The sequence below is a fragment of the Anas platyrhynchos genome, chromosome 11, assembly GCF_047663525.1.
Source record: "Anas platyrhynchos isolate ZD024472 breed Pekin duck chromosome 11, IASCAAS_PekinDuck_T2T, whole genome shotgun sequence".
NCBI lineage: Eukaryota > Metazoa > Chordata > Aves > Anseriformes > Anatidae > Anas > Anas platyrhynchos.
This window is the reverse complement of record NC_092597.1, coordinates 5,028,296-5,044,105: the sequence shown is the minus strand read 5'-3', so window position 1 is coordinate 5,044,105 and position 15,810 is coordinate 5,028,296. Positions and strand designations below refer to the sequence as shown.

The window sequence follows — 15,810 nt, the reverse complement described above, 5'->3', positions numbered from 1 at the left end:
ATCACCTCCTGTTCAGAGTGAGAAGAATGTTGAGTATGAACTGCTACTGTTCTGATTTCACATCTATTTTTCCTCTGGTAAATACCACACCAAAGACAAGGTGATGGAGATTCAGGAGGTAAATTCAGAAGTAATTAACACTTTTTAATGTGTTTCATGGCACAATGTCAGTTGAACTCTGGTCTGGGCATTGATAAGTGAGCTCTCAAGAATCTTGCTGCAGTAGTTCGACTTAATTCCCTCCTTTCTTCTCCTCACTTCCCCCAGAGGGTACTGTTATCAAACAAGTCAGTAAAAGCAGGAAGACAGCCATGCCCCAGCTGCTTCAGTAAACATCTTTGCTTAAACTTAACCATCTTCAGCAGCAATTGGTAGTGAAAAGCTGGGTTTTGTGGTAAGATATGGGCAAGGAATAGACAGTGTCTCTTCTGCAGGTTCAAACTTGAGGGGCTAGTAATTCCCACCAGTGCTAGACAAAGAGCTAGAGATAGGGAAAGAGTAGGGAAATCTGTTATATTTAGATCTAATTAATCCCCTGTATGAGAGAATGTCATCCTTGGCAATGTTGGCTGTTATTGGAAGGTATGTATATGTTGTCATTTGAACAAAATCTCTTTCTATTCTAATGATTGAAAAGATTAGCAGTGAAGCAAAAGCACTTTCACTTTAGTGTGGGTTTGTCTTCTACTTAGGCCAATTCATTGGCTGAACCAACAAACTCTTGAAAAATCAAGAATGCAGCTGCAAAGTCAGGCTTTACAGCTGGAGCATGCTAACCCTTAATTGAATCTAGTGCATCAATACCTGCCTTGAGTTACCTAATTTTCAAATATTTAATCTTCTTACTCCTTTATTTAATGTGTATATAAACAACAGAAATAAAATTTGGTGCATATAAACAACAGAAATAAAATTTGGTGCAACAGCATAGCATACATAGCCTGACATCTGTTTTTCCCTAAGAAGTATATATAAAATGCTATTGAAAGTACTTTTGATTTCTAAGAAGGTTTGAATATTTAACCACTAAGATGCATATAAACTGCATTTTGTTAGCAGTTTACGGTTTGTTTGAACAAAACTGAATTAGAGTTCATTTAATGATGCTGAACACTTATTTGTTGGATTTTGATCAAAAGAGAAGTAGTTTTCAAAAGAACTTTATTCCAAGATTTCAGCCATTTTGTGCCAAGATGTCACTAGGCTATCTTTTATTTTCTTATATTTTTGGTAGTCTGTCTCCACTGAGAAGAGGAAGAAATAGGCACTTTCTGGGTTTAGAGCACACATGGAATATGATAGGATCAGACATGTTAGGATTCAGGTTCCAGGAAGGCTTTTCTTGTAACTAAGAGGCCCTTTGAAGTCTTTAAAATGAGATTCCAAAGGCAACAGAGCATGGAAAGTCCTAAATGCATCATCCAGTTGTAGTTTTAAATCCTCTCAGATAGAAGCAAAATAAACTCTGATTTTTGCTTTCCTTTTTCCGGAACAAAACCAAATAATTCATGCGAAATTCAGTTCACACACAAAATGGAATTAAAAGCTAAGCAGCAATATGGAGAGATTTATTTTTTGTCAGAGACAGAGAATTAACAAAATGCCATAGTATCTTCATGATCTGCTCAGGCACTCTTCTTACGATCATGAATTTTGGAAGTCTATTTTGTGTGTTAACTTAGATTATGTTATGTGAACAAGATACAAAATTTACTTTTGAATAAAAAGCCAATAGTTTATGTGTGGACAAGGTATAAGAAGTGATTGTCAAAGAAAAAAAGTGTTATGAGTAATGTCAGATTTTTCTGGATGGCCTTGAATCTTGGCTGCTTCCTAATTCTTGTTTTAGTTTTTCAGTGTGTGGCAATTCTCACTCTGCATTTTAGTTTTCAGACTGAAAGCAGAGCTGTTTCTATCAGGTGCAAGGAGATTTCCTCTGCTTATTGGAAATTTGCTTTGTTTACTCTTGAGTTATTTGTTTATTTTACTATTGTATTATATCAGTTTTGTGTTCACCAGAAGGCTCTATTGCTTTTTGAAATGTGCACAGAATAATTTTCTTTGGGTAACTAATGAGGTCATCACTGTTGTAAACAGGACTCATCAATTTGCTTTTATTGACACAGTACACACTTTTTTTGGACAAAACAGTTAACTTCTAATGTATTTTTAAACAAGTGTATGATGAATACAGGTGAATTACAATCAGTAAAGATTTCTTCCAGTATTAAGTTTGAGAATTTCAGTCCATATACACTTAATACAGTGGCTCTTAAATTAGCATCTTAAGATTTTTTTCAGGTGTTACTTTTATAAGATATCTATAAAATATGTATACATATATATTTATCCCATAACTTAATGGAGAAGTTTAAAACACAAAGACTTTAATTTCTCACTATCTTTGCATTCTTATATTCGTGGTTCTGACTGATGAGACAAGCTCTGCAAATTTTTGGCACTTGCCAAGGTTATGATGTAGAATGATGAATCTATCGTTTTACAGACGTTTCTAATTGTGAAAATTGTTCTTGTTTCACAATTCATGGGCTGAAAACAAGTAATGTACTCTGCAAGACTGTCAGTGCAGCTTCTTTTATGAAGTCGTTATGGTTAAAAATGTGATTTTTTTCATGTTTTTATTTTAGTAACACATGTAAATGATACACAATGGAACTTATTAGTGGAAAAGTAGGATAAAATATGAAGATACTCCTAATAAGAGCAGTGTTTTTCATACTGTGTTGATCAATTTGGCTGCAACTGTTCTGGGATTCAATCCTGTGAAACAGGTTTAATTTACATTTTACTAATGTAAAACTTCCAGAACTGAAGTTCACAGAACGAGAATGCTTGAACACACAAATTGATCCATCTTAGAAATGGATATAATTTTTAAATGTTGATTTTCAGAAGCCCTGGATAAAAATATCCAGTTTGGTCTTCTAATGTTTAAAAAAAAAAAAAAATAGGGAAAGCAGGTTAGTGTCTTTTTTTCCCCCCTCATACCACTTTTGTTAAGTGTATTTTAGTATAGAACCATAAACACATCTTCAAAAAGGCCTTTTACATATTTTGTTGATTAGAGGATATGACAAAAAATGTTGTGTTTTTTTATGATAGTTTTGAGTTTCTCTGATTTGCTTATATTTCCCTATTCTGCTTATCCAACAGAAGCATTATTTCCTAATGTAGAATTGCTAAATTCAAGCAAGAGACCTAAATTTAAGATGGTGGGAGTTTTCCCATATACTTTAGTTAAATTTAATGGAGACATTTCATTCTAGTGTATCTCAGTTACCAGATAAACCCTTCAAGTATTGATTGTTATTTTTCTCCTGATTTGCTTTACATTTACCAGAAAGTGTTCAAAGTTTTTTTTTTTCTCTGCAATATATATGTAAGGGTTTAATGACTCAAGGTTGTGTTTCTATAATTCATGATGGGGGGGGGGGGGGGGGGGGGGGAGAAAAAGTAAATTTTAATAAAGTGCACAGAAAACTCTACAAGAAAATGGTTTGCCTTTAGTACAAGATGATCTGATATTCTGTAGTGGTTTTACTACAGAACATTTCAGGGTATCATTAGTGTGTTTCAGCAACATGGAATCCTGCAGAGAATTGAGAAACTTTACTTGAATTTGAAATAATGCTAAATTACTAACCAAGTTCTTAGTTTAGTAGCATGGAACCACAAAAGAGCAAATGTATGAAATTGTTCAGCTCTATATACTGCCACAATGTTTTCAAAGTATTTGTTTGTAAATAATAACAGGAAAAAAAATGGGTACAGGGGATATTCACTTATATGCGAAAACTCAGAATTTACTTCAATAGTTTTTTCCAGTTATTTTTGTGGGAGCAACATTCACTTCCAAACTACCCCTATGGATCTCTATTGTAACAATGTTTTCCTGAAACTCAATGGGAGTCTTCTTGAATATGGACCAAATAATTCGTTTGGCTGCTCGCCATGTGTTGTCTTTCAGAGCAATAGGGTTTGCACTATGTAATAGAGTAGAAAGAAAGGAGACATATGGAAACAAATTTCAAAAGAAATGGTAACATTAATCAATGAAGTTTTAGCCACATAAGTTGTCAAATACTTAATGTAGTCATGAAGTAAAGAAATAAACTTTGAAGCTCACTATCTAGGTGCTTAACATGGAGGAGTGCTGTTTTTACAGAAAATATGCAGTCAACTTCAGCTGAAAGCTGAATCACACTAAGAACAGTTCTTGAAGTTTACTTTTTATTTATATTTCGCTGCTCTTATTAAAAAATACAATGACATGCAACCTGTATTACAACTGTATTTAATAGCATCTTTGGAAAAGGTTTGATCTTTCAGATGGCTATAAACACTAGACCAAGCAAGTCTCTGGCACTTTTTCCTTCTAATTTTGTTTTGAAACATGCAATATAATCTTAAGTATTTTTGTTATATTTAAATATATATATATATAATAATGTCTTTTAAAGTTTATGTCATATTTCTCTAAATATGGAGTATATGTGTAATAACATGAAAGCCAAAGTGTCAGGAATAGTGATTGTAAAACTGATGCCTTCAAGTAGTTGTAAATTGAAGTTATATAGTGTATGTGTGAAAAACACAGATTAGTACAACCATTCTTTAGCCAGTTCAAAAGTTGTATTTGGTACAGCTTTGCAAAATATTATATGTCCATTCTCTGTAGATGAGTCATCTTTTTGGAAGAAAGAGGAGAGAATATTTTTTCATCATCATGATCATTGTAATAATGAACTGCAGAAACTATAATAGATTTTGTTCCTGGCTTGGCAAGCTATCTAAAAGATTTTGCAAGACAGTTTACATAATTCTTTCCATTGAACTTTCTAGTATTGCATATATTTTAATTGTGAACTCAAATATACAGAACTTTTAGGTAGTTTGTGGACTATATAAGCGTGGCTTAATGTTTCGTAAGTATTTTATGAGCAGAGTTTGTGGTTATACATTTTAATTCTTACAACCTTAATTCACTTGTTAAAATAGGCTCTGTTTGCTAATAGTTACCAGCTGTAACTAATACATTAGCAGATCTACAATGTAGTGTTTAAAATGACGCATTTCAAAATCAATAACAAATGTCCTGCTGTAGGATTAATTGGAAAACTTGTCTTATACAATGGTCAGTACATTATACAAAATTCTTTTGAAATTACTGTAAATTAAGGAATGGGGAAACAATGGTGTATAAATGCCTAAAAACTTAGAAGTCAAATAGGAAAAGCAAAAATATTACTTACTGTAGTTGTTGTTTGCTTCTCTTGTCCCTTTTACTTTGCCTCGCTTATCAATCCTCATATACCACTGAGTTCGACAGAAAAGTCTTCTTACTCTTACATCCCCCCCTTCCATATAATCATAGCTTCTGGTATGTCGCTCAGGGCTGGAACAGTTCACATTTGTAGCCATTTGCTCTGGAGTCATGTCATTGCAAGCTAAAGATATAGTGCCCATTAGAAAGATAATGTAAAAGTATGATCTGTAGAGCAAAATTGGCAGGATCCATGTCAGTATCCATTTGTGCATTATAGTGCAGTGTTCTGGGTGTTCATGAACAACATAATGAAAATTAAATCTCAAGTAGACTGTTGCTCTTAGGTCACCGACCTGCCTTCTGTCTTTACGAGTTACAGATTCATTTAAACGAGATAGTTCCCTCTTCTAGTATTCTGATCGTTTATTCCTTAATAGTTAATGGCGAAATAGAAGAGCTTCTTAAAAATCTCTTCAGTCAGAATATCCTTTAAAGACACAAGTTATAAAAACCTTTGTTGTTGTGACCTTCTGTACTACTTGAATTTGCTGCTTGCACTGAAAGTAAAAGATCTGTGAGAAAAGGTTCAAGTGTAAGTCTTTATGCTCAATTGTTACAAACGTGCAAGGACACATTATGCTACTGAAAAGTACTATACATAAATGTGTGACATGCTAAGCTGACTTTTACAAATATGCAAATATATATAGATATACAATAGATATCTTTCACATATCAATTTACATAAACAGACATTTAAACTGATTGTAAACATAGTTCTGTCTCACTCTTAAATCAGTCCAAAAATCTCATATTTATTCAGTTGAACGACTTTATCATGCATGGTAAAATTCTGCTTCATACATATATCTTTGCTATTAGCACAATCTATCAGATAACTTTTCTCTAGTTCAAATTTCAAGACAGACTTCAGTCTTAGCCTGTATTTTTATTCCTACATTTTACAGTTTATTAAAAGAAATAGTTTTCTTAATGCTTTTTAGCATCTAGCATATACAAATGAAGATAAAGGTTATTAGCTGTTAGAAACTGTTGAATGTTCCTGAAAAGGACAGATAACTTACTTGTTCCTGTTGATAAGAGCTGGATACTCAAGTATTCCATTTCTGTTGTCTGCTTTTTGCAACATGAGATACTCTATTGTAGCTACAAACTTTCTCAGCTCAGAAAGACTCCACCAAAATTGTAATTGTTTCCATAAATCAACACGCTAGAGAGATGTGTGTGCTTATGCGTGCGCGTGCATGTGTGTGTTGAGTCTGTTGTTCAGTCCTTTTCGATAAATACCTTTGCTGACCTCACTTGGAAGCAATTAGAATTTAACCAGTCAGCTGTCAGTTGAATGCACGAACAAAAATAAAAGGAGACTTGCATTGTATCGTGTCCAATGGTCATCAGAGGGAGCTATGTACATAGTTTATACTTTAAATCTCCAAGAATCTACTTTCTAAAAGTACACATCCCATGGTGTGTGGATAGAATTGCTTTGCGTGCTACTTAATGTTTCTGTGCTTTGGTTTAGTTCAGTATTTTTCTGTCTTTAAAAAAATGTCTCCTCCTCTCTTTCATACACACACATTTATCTCACTTTTCTTTGAAATCTTTTGTACAGCTTGGTGGATTCATAGTCTGCTTATTGCATTTCTGATGGGTATATGAAACATGTGGATCCATTATGTATTGTGGAGAGTGTGCTGTGACCATTATAGATTGTGCTGCATATTTTTATATCAGGGACTTGAAAAGAGGAACAAATGCAAGGAAAATCACTGAGATTTTCACTTGATTAGCCACTAGGGGAAAATGAGAATGCATATTTGGATATTTGAAAGCCTGACGTTTAAGCACAACTTTTATTAACATGAAGGAAAAAGTGCTACTAGGAAATAGCCTTCCTTATCGTACGTAGAATCATAGAATATCTGAGTTGGTGGGGACCCACAAGGATCATTGAGGTAGTTATTAGTTTCTGAAACTCACAACATGAGAATGAAAAGGTGTAGTGATGGAAATAAAGCCTCATACTTCAACCAATGGATAACCAGGAGGCTTAAACTTCACAGAGTCAAAGACATGGATAGATGTGCCTGGCTTTCTGCTTCTCTGTGTTTATAACCTTCTTTGGCATCAGTCTGCTATCCAAAGCCTATGTTCTGTTTCACCCTTAAATTCTGTTGAGATTCTGATGAATGTATCTGTAAAATATACGGAAGCTAGGTTTTCAATAGCTCTTTATCTTGTCTAATTTCCATGCTTAATGTGAATACACTTCAGACCCTTCTGCAGGATACTAGTAAGAAGGAAAGTTTGGAATTAGTTCATGAATCAAGAATAGTTTACTTACCTTTAGTTGTCTGTACTTGATATAACAATGCTGTTTATCATTACCTGCTTTTCTTCTATTGCCACTCCTCCCACTCTGTAGAAATGGGTAACAGTTACTTCTTAGAATTTGAAGCAAACTGTAGAGGAAGATAAATAACAAACAGAGTACATACGTGCCACCTTGTGGTGAGGGGGACATAAGTGAAATGTTTTTTTTCACTGGAATGGCCCAAAATAAGCATCAAATATGTACAAGACCAGGCAACCTTTTATTACTCAGGCTTTTCTGTACACAAACACAGAATGAGTCATTTCTTCCCTTCAAGTCCTCAGCTTCCTTCTTAGTGTTCAGCTGGGCTAATCCAATTTGTCACTTGCTTTAAATTATCATTTTAACCATTTTTACTCACAATCCAAAGCTGATCAACTTTTCATGTCTTTATCTCCATTTCAGCATATTGGACTGTTCCCTATATTCTGTGACTCAACATAAGTTTCCTAGTTTAGCAAGGGCTCAATATATGTTTTTTGTAATATGGAAGATATGATACCATGGCTTTCAAAGGCCTTATGCCTACAGTAGATATACAAAGAAGCAGCTTTTATTGAGCTTGCCCTGGTAAACCATGATTACAGCTATATCAACCTTGACTTTGTGTTTTGTAAGCCCCTGACTACCATTCTAACAAGAAGTGGGACTGTAGTGTTTTATGCCAGTTACGTTTCTGCCAGAGCATTTGCTGGATTTATGTCAGTGCCTTCTCAGATCTATTCCACAGTCTGAATTCAGAATGATAGCAATGAAAAAAATTTGTGGCATTCAAAAGGCTTATCTGTTGTGTATTATAAAGAAAGCAATTGAGGATAAAATGTAAACTCAGCAAAATAGGACGCAAGCAGAAATGTTTTTTTTTGTTGTTGTTGTTTTTTTAAATACTCCTTTCTTTCCTTTTTTTTTTTTTTTTTTAAATGAGCAGTAACAACTTTCACTTTCAGATCCATACTGGTTTTAATTTTCCCTTTTTCCTTGCTAACTTATTTGTTCTGACAGTTACAGGAGAGAAGAAAAAAAAAAAAAACAAACAACCATACCTGAAGCTTTGCTTCCAGAAACCTGGAGCTACTTATGATCCAGGCATATGCATGTTATTTCTCTTGGCTCTGAAAAATAAGTAATTTTCTGTAAGTGTGTTTTTACGCAGTGCTTCAGATCTTTATGAAGTTTTGTGTTTAGAATAGACAAAAAATGCTTTAAATAAAACTAACTGTAAGTTCAGTTAGTGAACAATGTAATTAACCTTTAATTACTGCTGCTAGCTTCCACATCGTCACATTTTCTAATTATAGAATAACTTTTACTTTTTTAAATACTTTAACTGTAGTTTTATTTAATCACACAGTTTGTTTTGCTACACAAGTACAACTGCTTAATTTTTAATGAAAGCGTGCCATCTTGATCTGCATATAGTAATCAGGATTTTTTGCATAAGTCCAACCTGCTTCTGTTTAAACCAAGTGTAGCTAATATTTCTCTCAGATTGTTTTATGGAAGATTTAGCTTGACTGGCACTTCTTCCTCTAGTTTCCTACAAACTTGTATGTTTGGGGCTTTGCAAATCTTTAATGATACCGGGAAATTGTTGACCTGAAATGCTAGCAGTTTGCCATTTCTTGAGCAAGTTTGGATTTGAGGTATCATGAGCACATGAAACATAAGAATATGCAAAATACACATTCTTTAACACATCCTTTAATACATAAACCTTTCCCCCTTTACGTTAGCCCATGAATTGGTTCCTGCTTCATAGTCAACAGTTGTCCAGAGTACTGCTACTATGCAGTGCTGAAAAGGAAAAATGAGGGGCAAGAACTTTGCTTCCAGTTATGAAGGTTGTGCATAGGCCTCCATTTCAAATAGAAACAGCTTAATAAAGTCTTCACTCCCATAAGCCATTACTTTTTGCAGTCATATTTTCACAGAACCACAGAATTTCTAGGTTGGAAGAGATCATCGAGTCCAACCTCTGACCTAACACTAATAGTCCTCCACTAAACCATATCCCTAAGCTCTACATCTAAACATCTTTTAAAGACCTCCAGGGATGGTGACTCCACCACTTCCCTGGGCAGCCTGTTCCAATGTCTAACAACCCTTTCGGTAAAGAAGTTCTTCCTAACATCCAACCTAAAACTCCCCTGACACAACTTTAGCTCATTCCCCCTCCTCCTGTCACCAGGCACGTGGGAGAACAGACCAACCCCCACCTCGCTACAGCCTCCTTTAAGGTATCTGTAGAGAGCAATAAGGTCACCCCTGAGCCTCCTTTTCTCCAGGCTAAACAATCCCAGCTCCCTCAGCTGCTCCTTGTTCTCCAAACCCCTCACCAGCTTCGTCGCCCTTCTCTGGACTCGCTCGAGCACCTCGATGTCCTTGGATGTCCTTCTTGTAGCGAAGGTTTTTTCATCTAAAACAACAGAGATCTATGCTTTTTTAATCTCCAGGCTGACCTACTGTAACACGTATCACTCAGGTTTGGTATTGTGTCATGAAGGCCATTTAAAAACAAAAACAAAAAAACCTTCCATGTTGCCCTGAAGGCAAGTTGGACAAAACATACCTACTAAGAAACTATCATTCTATTGCTAAGAAACTGTCATCCTTTATCCTGGAATTTGCTTTAGAATATGTCCCAAAATTCTCAGTACAGTAGGAAGATAGTCTTAGTATCAGACTTCAAACCCAAGGCAAGATGTTGGGTGTCAGTACCCTGCTGATATAGCTAAAATGGGATTCACTTGTAATTATTACATTTTACATTAGTAGCAATAAATATGAAATAAGGTCTTCAAGGTTTTCTTTTAACGCAATAAAAATATACAGATATTAATATTACATATAATCCCAAACTGAAATATGCTATGAAATACTGACTTCTGTAAGAAATTTCTGTATGAAATATTGATTTCTGTTTAATTGCTCAAGCTAGCCATTTTTAACACTTCATGTAGTACCATATGTAGCATAATCATTATTGTAATTTACTTGCTGGTTAAACATTTTATTGACCATAAGGAAAATATAATTTGTGAATAAAGCTTAAAACAAGAATAAAGCTTTGATGCCACGATAGTACATACCCATTATTAGCCTGTCCATCTGCTAGTCTTTTCATCTTAGAAAACAATTTTAGTTCCTTTTGCCCACCTGAAGGCAGATTTTTGGAGGACAGTTTTCAGCCTTTTTTTTTTTTTTTCTTTCTAGTTTTCAAACTGTGGCTTCATTGATCTTCTAATACTGCCTATATACTTAATTGAACAAAGGTTGATTGAGAATGGAATATTATCCTCTTATTCAAATATTTCTTTACATCTCTAATTAAACTCTTGTCATAGAAAAGAACTATATTGTGCAAATTATATGGTCCTCTCTTAGACTTGCACTACAATTTGCACTCTCTTATTAAACCACAATAAAGATGAAATTATTAGTAGTCTTCCCGTCTACTAACACCTGTTGGTATCTAGTTAGGTGGCAGCACAAAAAGCACTGGGGTTTCTTATGTAAAGATGTTACCAGTTAAAGTCAGAAAGAAAACACTGCTAAAAGGATTAGTAAAAATGTCCTGCAAGTATAATGGCACATGACTTACCATCTTATATAGATACATACCTGTACTTAATGAAAGAACTGGCAATATCACATAGCAGTGGATGATCTTATAAGATGGTCCTTAACTCATCTGAAAGTGAACTGGCTATGCAACAAGAAGAAATGGCAATTGGTCAGAATTTGGGATTAAATACTTTGAATGAGAAAGCTCAAGGATTTAATTAGATGAGTGGAATTGGATGCTTCCAGGAAAGTGAAGGGGTTGGCAATGAAGAGAGGAAGATGGTTCAGAAAGGCAACTGCAGAAATTTAAGCAAGGGAAAAGGAACTAAAGTATGGAGGTTGAGAGTCAATAGACAAGGAAAACACAACAGGAACTTTTCCAAAACCTAAAGTGGAACACAGGTTTACACAGAAACAATGGACCTACACTGCAAATCTTGTGGCATGGCCTAAAATATTAGGCACCTTTGTTTGCCTACAGACTTCTACAGCTGTGAGTTTCTCTAATTAAAGAGGCATGATAAATCCAAAGGGTACTGTCCCTATTGAGTTCCCTAGGTGTAACAATGGGGTGGAATTCCAAAAACCTAGTCATATACACATACACACTATACGTTGAAAAATCGTTAGCACTGTGTAGTAAAGTACTCAAAAGGCACAAAACACTAGTTATCTCATGCATTAAATTAGGGAGGAAACTTGTGAAGAAAAGAATAATGGCACAGATTACAGTCTGTATCATACTACATACTTACAGAGACAGCCAAACAAATGTTATCCTAGTAAGCTCTTGTCATCTCCAGACATATACTTACATTTTAAGTAACATTAAGGTTATAAAATTATGGTTAGTATATTCTTACATAAATCAGAATGGTGTATGAGACAGACTTCTATCATGCTGCAGTGACCTACATAGCTAAGCATCTAGCTTTCAATCATAGAAATGTATTCTGGGTAGGTAGGTTATTATTTTTTTTTTTTCCCAAGCAGAATTTTTCATTAATAAAAACTCATGAATAAATTCAGAATGAGTGTAATTCTCTGCAATGGATGCATTTTTTATTACTCACCTGTCAGAGACAGGGACACTGTTTAGTCACAGTTGTAGGGTTTGCCAGTTGTTTACCATTTGGATAATAGACAAGCATTTGCAGAACTGAGGGAACTTAATAAAAAGGTGCCTTTAATAAAGAAACTGTGTTAATAATTGGTTTACAAGTGTGCTACACCACGTTTCCTCACTGATAATTAAGTCCATGATATCCTTCAGTTCAGGACAGTCATTCAATAATCTAGTGGGTGTGTAAAAGGAGGATGTAAAGATAATGTGAAATGCACTCAGATGTCTAGCACAAGTGCAGGGTTAGATCAAGCATGTCAGCATCATTCCTGAGGCATCTAGCATGGCTATGGATCAATGGGCTAGTTTTTCTGTGGCCTGATTTTGAAGAGAGAGAAAGATTCAAGATACCTTTGCACCGAAAGTAGTAAGGCAAATTGTGAATGTCAAAATTGGAGAGCCTCTTTCAGAGCTCCAGCAAGAGAGTTTAGGCAACATATGACACTTATTTTCAAACTGACTGGAATTTAAAGATGCCTAGAATTAAGATTACCAGGGTAGTTTATATTCCAAGGTAATAGCAGCATTGCACTTCACTTTATATGTGGTTCTTTTGTAGATTCAAGGAGTGAACCCTTCTATCTGTGAACAGCTGTGCTTCCACAAGTTCAAATGTCTGCTACTGCAGCTGTTGTTGTTAGACTATTTGATTGGCTTGTGGCATGAACAAGGATTGAATTTTGGCAGCAAACTGATGAAGGTCAGGCTTTGAAACAGATCTGAGTCTGAATTGAGATAGGTCTGATCTGCCTCTTCACTCTCAGCTTCCTTTGCTTATCATAATCATCACATTACTAAAACCGCTTCTACCCTTTTTCCAGTCACGAGTTTTTCACACTTACTTTTGACAGAGATTGTCCATTGTAACTAAATTTTCTTCAACCAAACCTAAATAGTGCTGTTAAGAGAAACTGGAATGCAGAACTTTTGGGAAGTGATAGAGAAAAAGGAGATGGAGAAGAGGGGGAACCCAAGGACTAAGTCATCTGTATTCCCTTCTCCCCCATAGCAGATAACATTTTAAACCTATGAAAGAGGAGAGAAAACTTGATTCCCTGATAAGAATTTGTCTAGTGTAATGGCAGCTTGTCATTATCAGCTTTTTATGAGATGGGATTGAATGAATCTGCATCAAGTCTACTTCTGACCTATTGTATCTCTGTTGGCTCTGATGTAGTTAACTGCATTACTGCAACAGAAACCTTTTCTGCAGTAAAACAAACAAACATTTTTTGACCTGATTTTGTCAGCAGAGTATAAGTACAGGTCTTTTGCTTCAAGGACTTTAATGGTACATATTTCCTTGCCTTGTACATGTACATCATGGATGAAAAACTGTGGCATATATTTGAAAAGCATACGTAGCATGTTTGAGGAATAGCTGTTCTTAAGAATGTTTGCTATTCACTTGGGACGTAGGAATTATGTGATTTTGGAGGCTGCTGACCACAAAAAATAAGAGCATATATAATGATTAGTAAATACCCAATACCCTGAAAATTATTTTTAAAACTATTCCACATACATATACATGCCAGATTTTGATTTTTCCAAGTACTTTCTAAATGAGAGAGAAAAACAAACAAACAAACAAACAAAACAATAAAACAACTTTTTTCGGGAGAAAAATGTTTTGTGAACAATTATTTTTCAGTGAATAGGTATAATAGCTCTAGTGACAAAATTATGTCACTAAAATATATCATGCTGAGGTATAGAATGTGTCAATCCCTTCCCATGGCAGCCTACTGAATGAGTATTATTTTCTTAATCCAGTTGTTAGAAAACCACAGAATAAGAAGATATCGATGTTAGAGAAAAGTTTGTTTGTTTTTTAAAGAATTTTGACAAGCAGTTTTTTGCTAGTTAACTGCATTTCAATAAAATTCCTCTCTGAAGATCATGCCTTTGTTTATTTGCTTGTTTTATAGCCTTGTTAGGCATGAACAATACATTGGCAGTGTCTGGTATAAATTCTTGGTCTCTAAGATGTCTCTGGTGAATAGTTTATCAAATTTAACATGTATTCTATAACCTTCAGTTACAGATTAATTTTTCTGCTCAAGTAAGTGGTCTTTGCCCTTCCTAATTGTTCCTATTGGTGGCTACAATGCTTTATCTCTTCTTTATTGAGAAGCATATGGGAGAAAGGACAGCTCTCTTAAAACATCCTAAAATCTTGTTACAGTTCTAGTATGAAGACTGTGAGATTTTATCAGTGATTCCCTTTGCTTCTGCCTTCGTTTTTCCATGGCTTGCAACCAACATGACTTTGATAACTGTTACTTCAACAACAAGAATAAAATAGGATAGGAGTTGATATTTGTGCAACTGTGGAAAAAAAAAATGGTTATAAAATATCACTTCAGTGCAAAAAAAAGTTGAAGTTAGAAAATTTATAGTTGATTTTCTCAATTTGTAGTGTGAGGCAGTAGGAAGAGTAGGATCACAACATTTATAAACAAGAAAAAGCTACCATTTATTCCATTAAAAATATTTTACTCAGTGGAACTATTGTTTCTTAGGCCTACAAAGGGGTGTCTGCACACCCCTTTCTTCAATGTGAGATGCAACGAATTTTACTTTAGACTCTTCTAACCAAACCATTTCTGTAATAGGCACCAGTATCTCAAACATAGCTGATGTCTCAAAGAATGAAACTTTGATCCAATACCAGTCTTTCAACATGCACAAATACTTCTTCTCATGCAGCTTATTGTCTGAGTTGGCAAGCTTGGTTAAGCTTTTGCATAAGGAGAGTGATGAGCATCTTCAAGTATCCAAAGGTACCTGATAATGTACCAGCTAGTGTTGGCATGTGGAAGAGAACAGAAAACCAGCTATAAGAAGAAAGAAATTAAAGGGCATTAAAAACAGTGGAACAGAAGAAATAGTGGAAAAACTTTGGCAAATCTGAGGAAAAGAGGGAAAGATGTGAGGCATAGAAGAGGAACAGAGGAAAGTAATGAGCTCCTAATGTATGCAGTGAATTAGAAAAAATAGGAGCTATAAAATAGGGGATCCCCTGAAAATAAACTCTAATAACTAGGAGTCATTTTAAGAAAGTGCAGGGTAGGATCAAGGAATTTCTCATATAAAACCTATCTGGTGCTTTTTTGTTTTTGTTTTTGTTGGTTGCTTGTGGGTTTTTTCCCTAAAACTCAGCTAAGAGAAGTAACATCACTTGGCAAATCAAATATGTACTAAGCTCTACTGCATGGCATCTTTCATTTCTAAGTTTAGTGTGAATAGATTGAATATTCAATGTTTTTTGACTTTAGTAATCTGCAGTGAAAGACTTCTAGGAATGGATTAACTATTGTATCATATAGTAACAAAGCTTTGCTCACACAAAAAGGGAGATACTGATACCCAAAATCGTTTGCTTGTAAAAGCTAGACACAAGTTGTCTGTTTTGCCATTATGTACTGTGCTATTTCA

General features: G+C 34.8%; 2 protein-coding genes across 9 annotated transcripts in view; one reads left to right on the top strand and one right to left on the bottom strand.

The window, feature by feature from the left end:
• Positions 1–6,597, bottom strand: part of FGF7 (fibroblast growth factor 7) — a 29,303-nt gene extending 22,706 nt beyond the window's left edge. The window contains exons 1-2 of one of the 5 annotated variants that reach the window (XM_038184846.2): positions 6,373–6,597; positions 5,274–5,512 (exon numbers count right to left, since the gene is read on the bottom strand). In XM_038184846.2, coding sequence (XP_038040774.1) covers positions 5,274–5,512; positions 6,373–6,437 — 304 coding nt within the window. In that variant the 5' untranslated portion in view covers positions 6,438–6,597. Of the gene's footprint in view, positions 1–5,273; positions 5,860–6,372 lie in introns of all 5 variants that reach the window. The other 4 variants (XM_005019482.5, XM_005019483.5, XM_021272411.4 and 1 more) reach the window with 4 other exon arrangements.
• Positions 1–15,810, top strand: part of FAM227B (family with sequence similarity 227 member B) — an 83,523-nt gene that overhangs the window by 44,324 nt on the left and 23,389 nt on the right. The gene's annotated exons all lie outside the window — the stretch shown is intronic.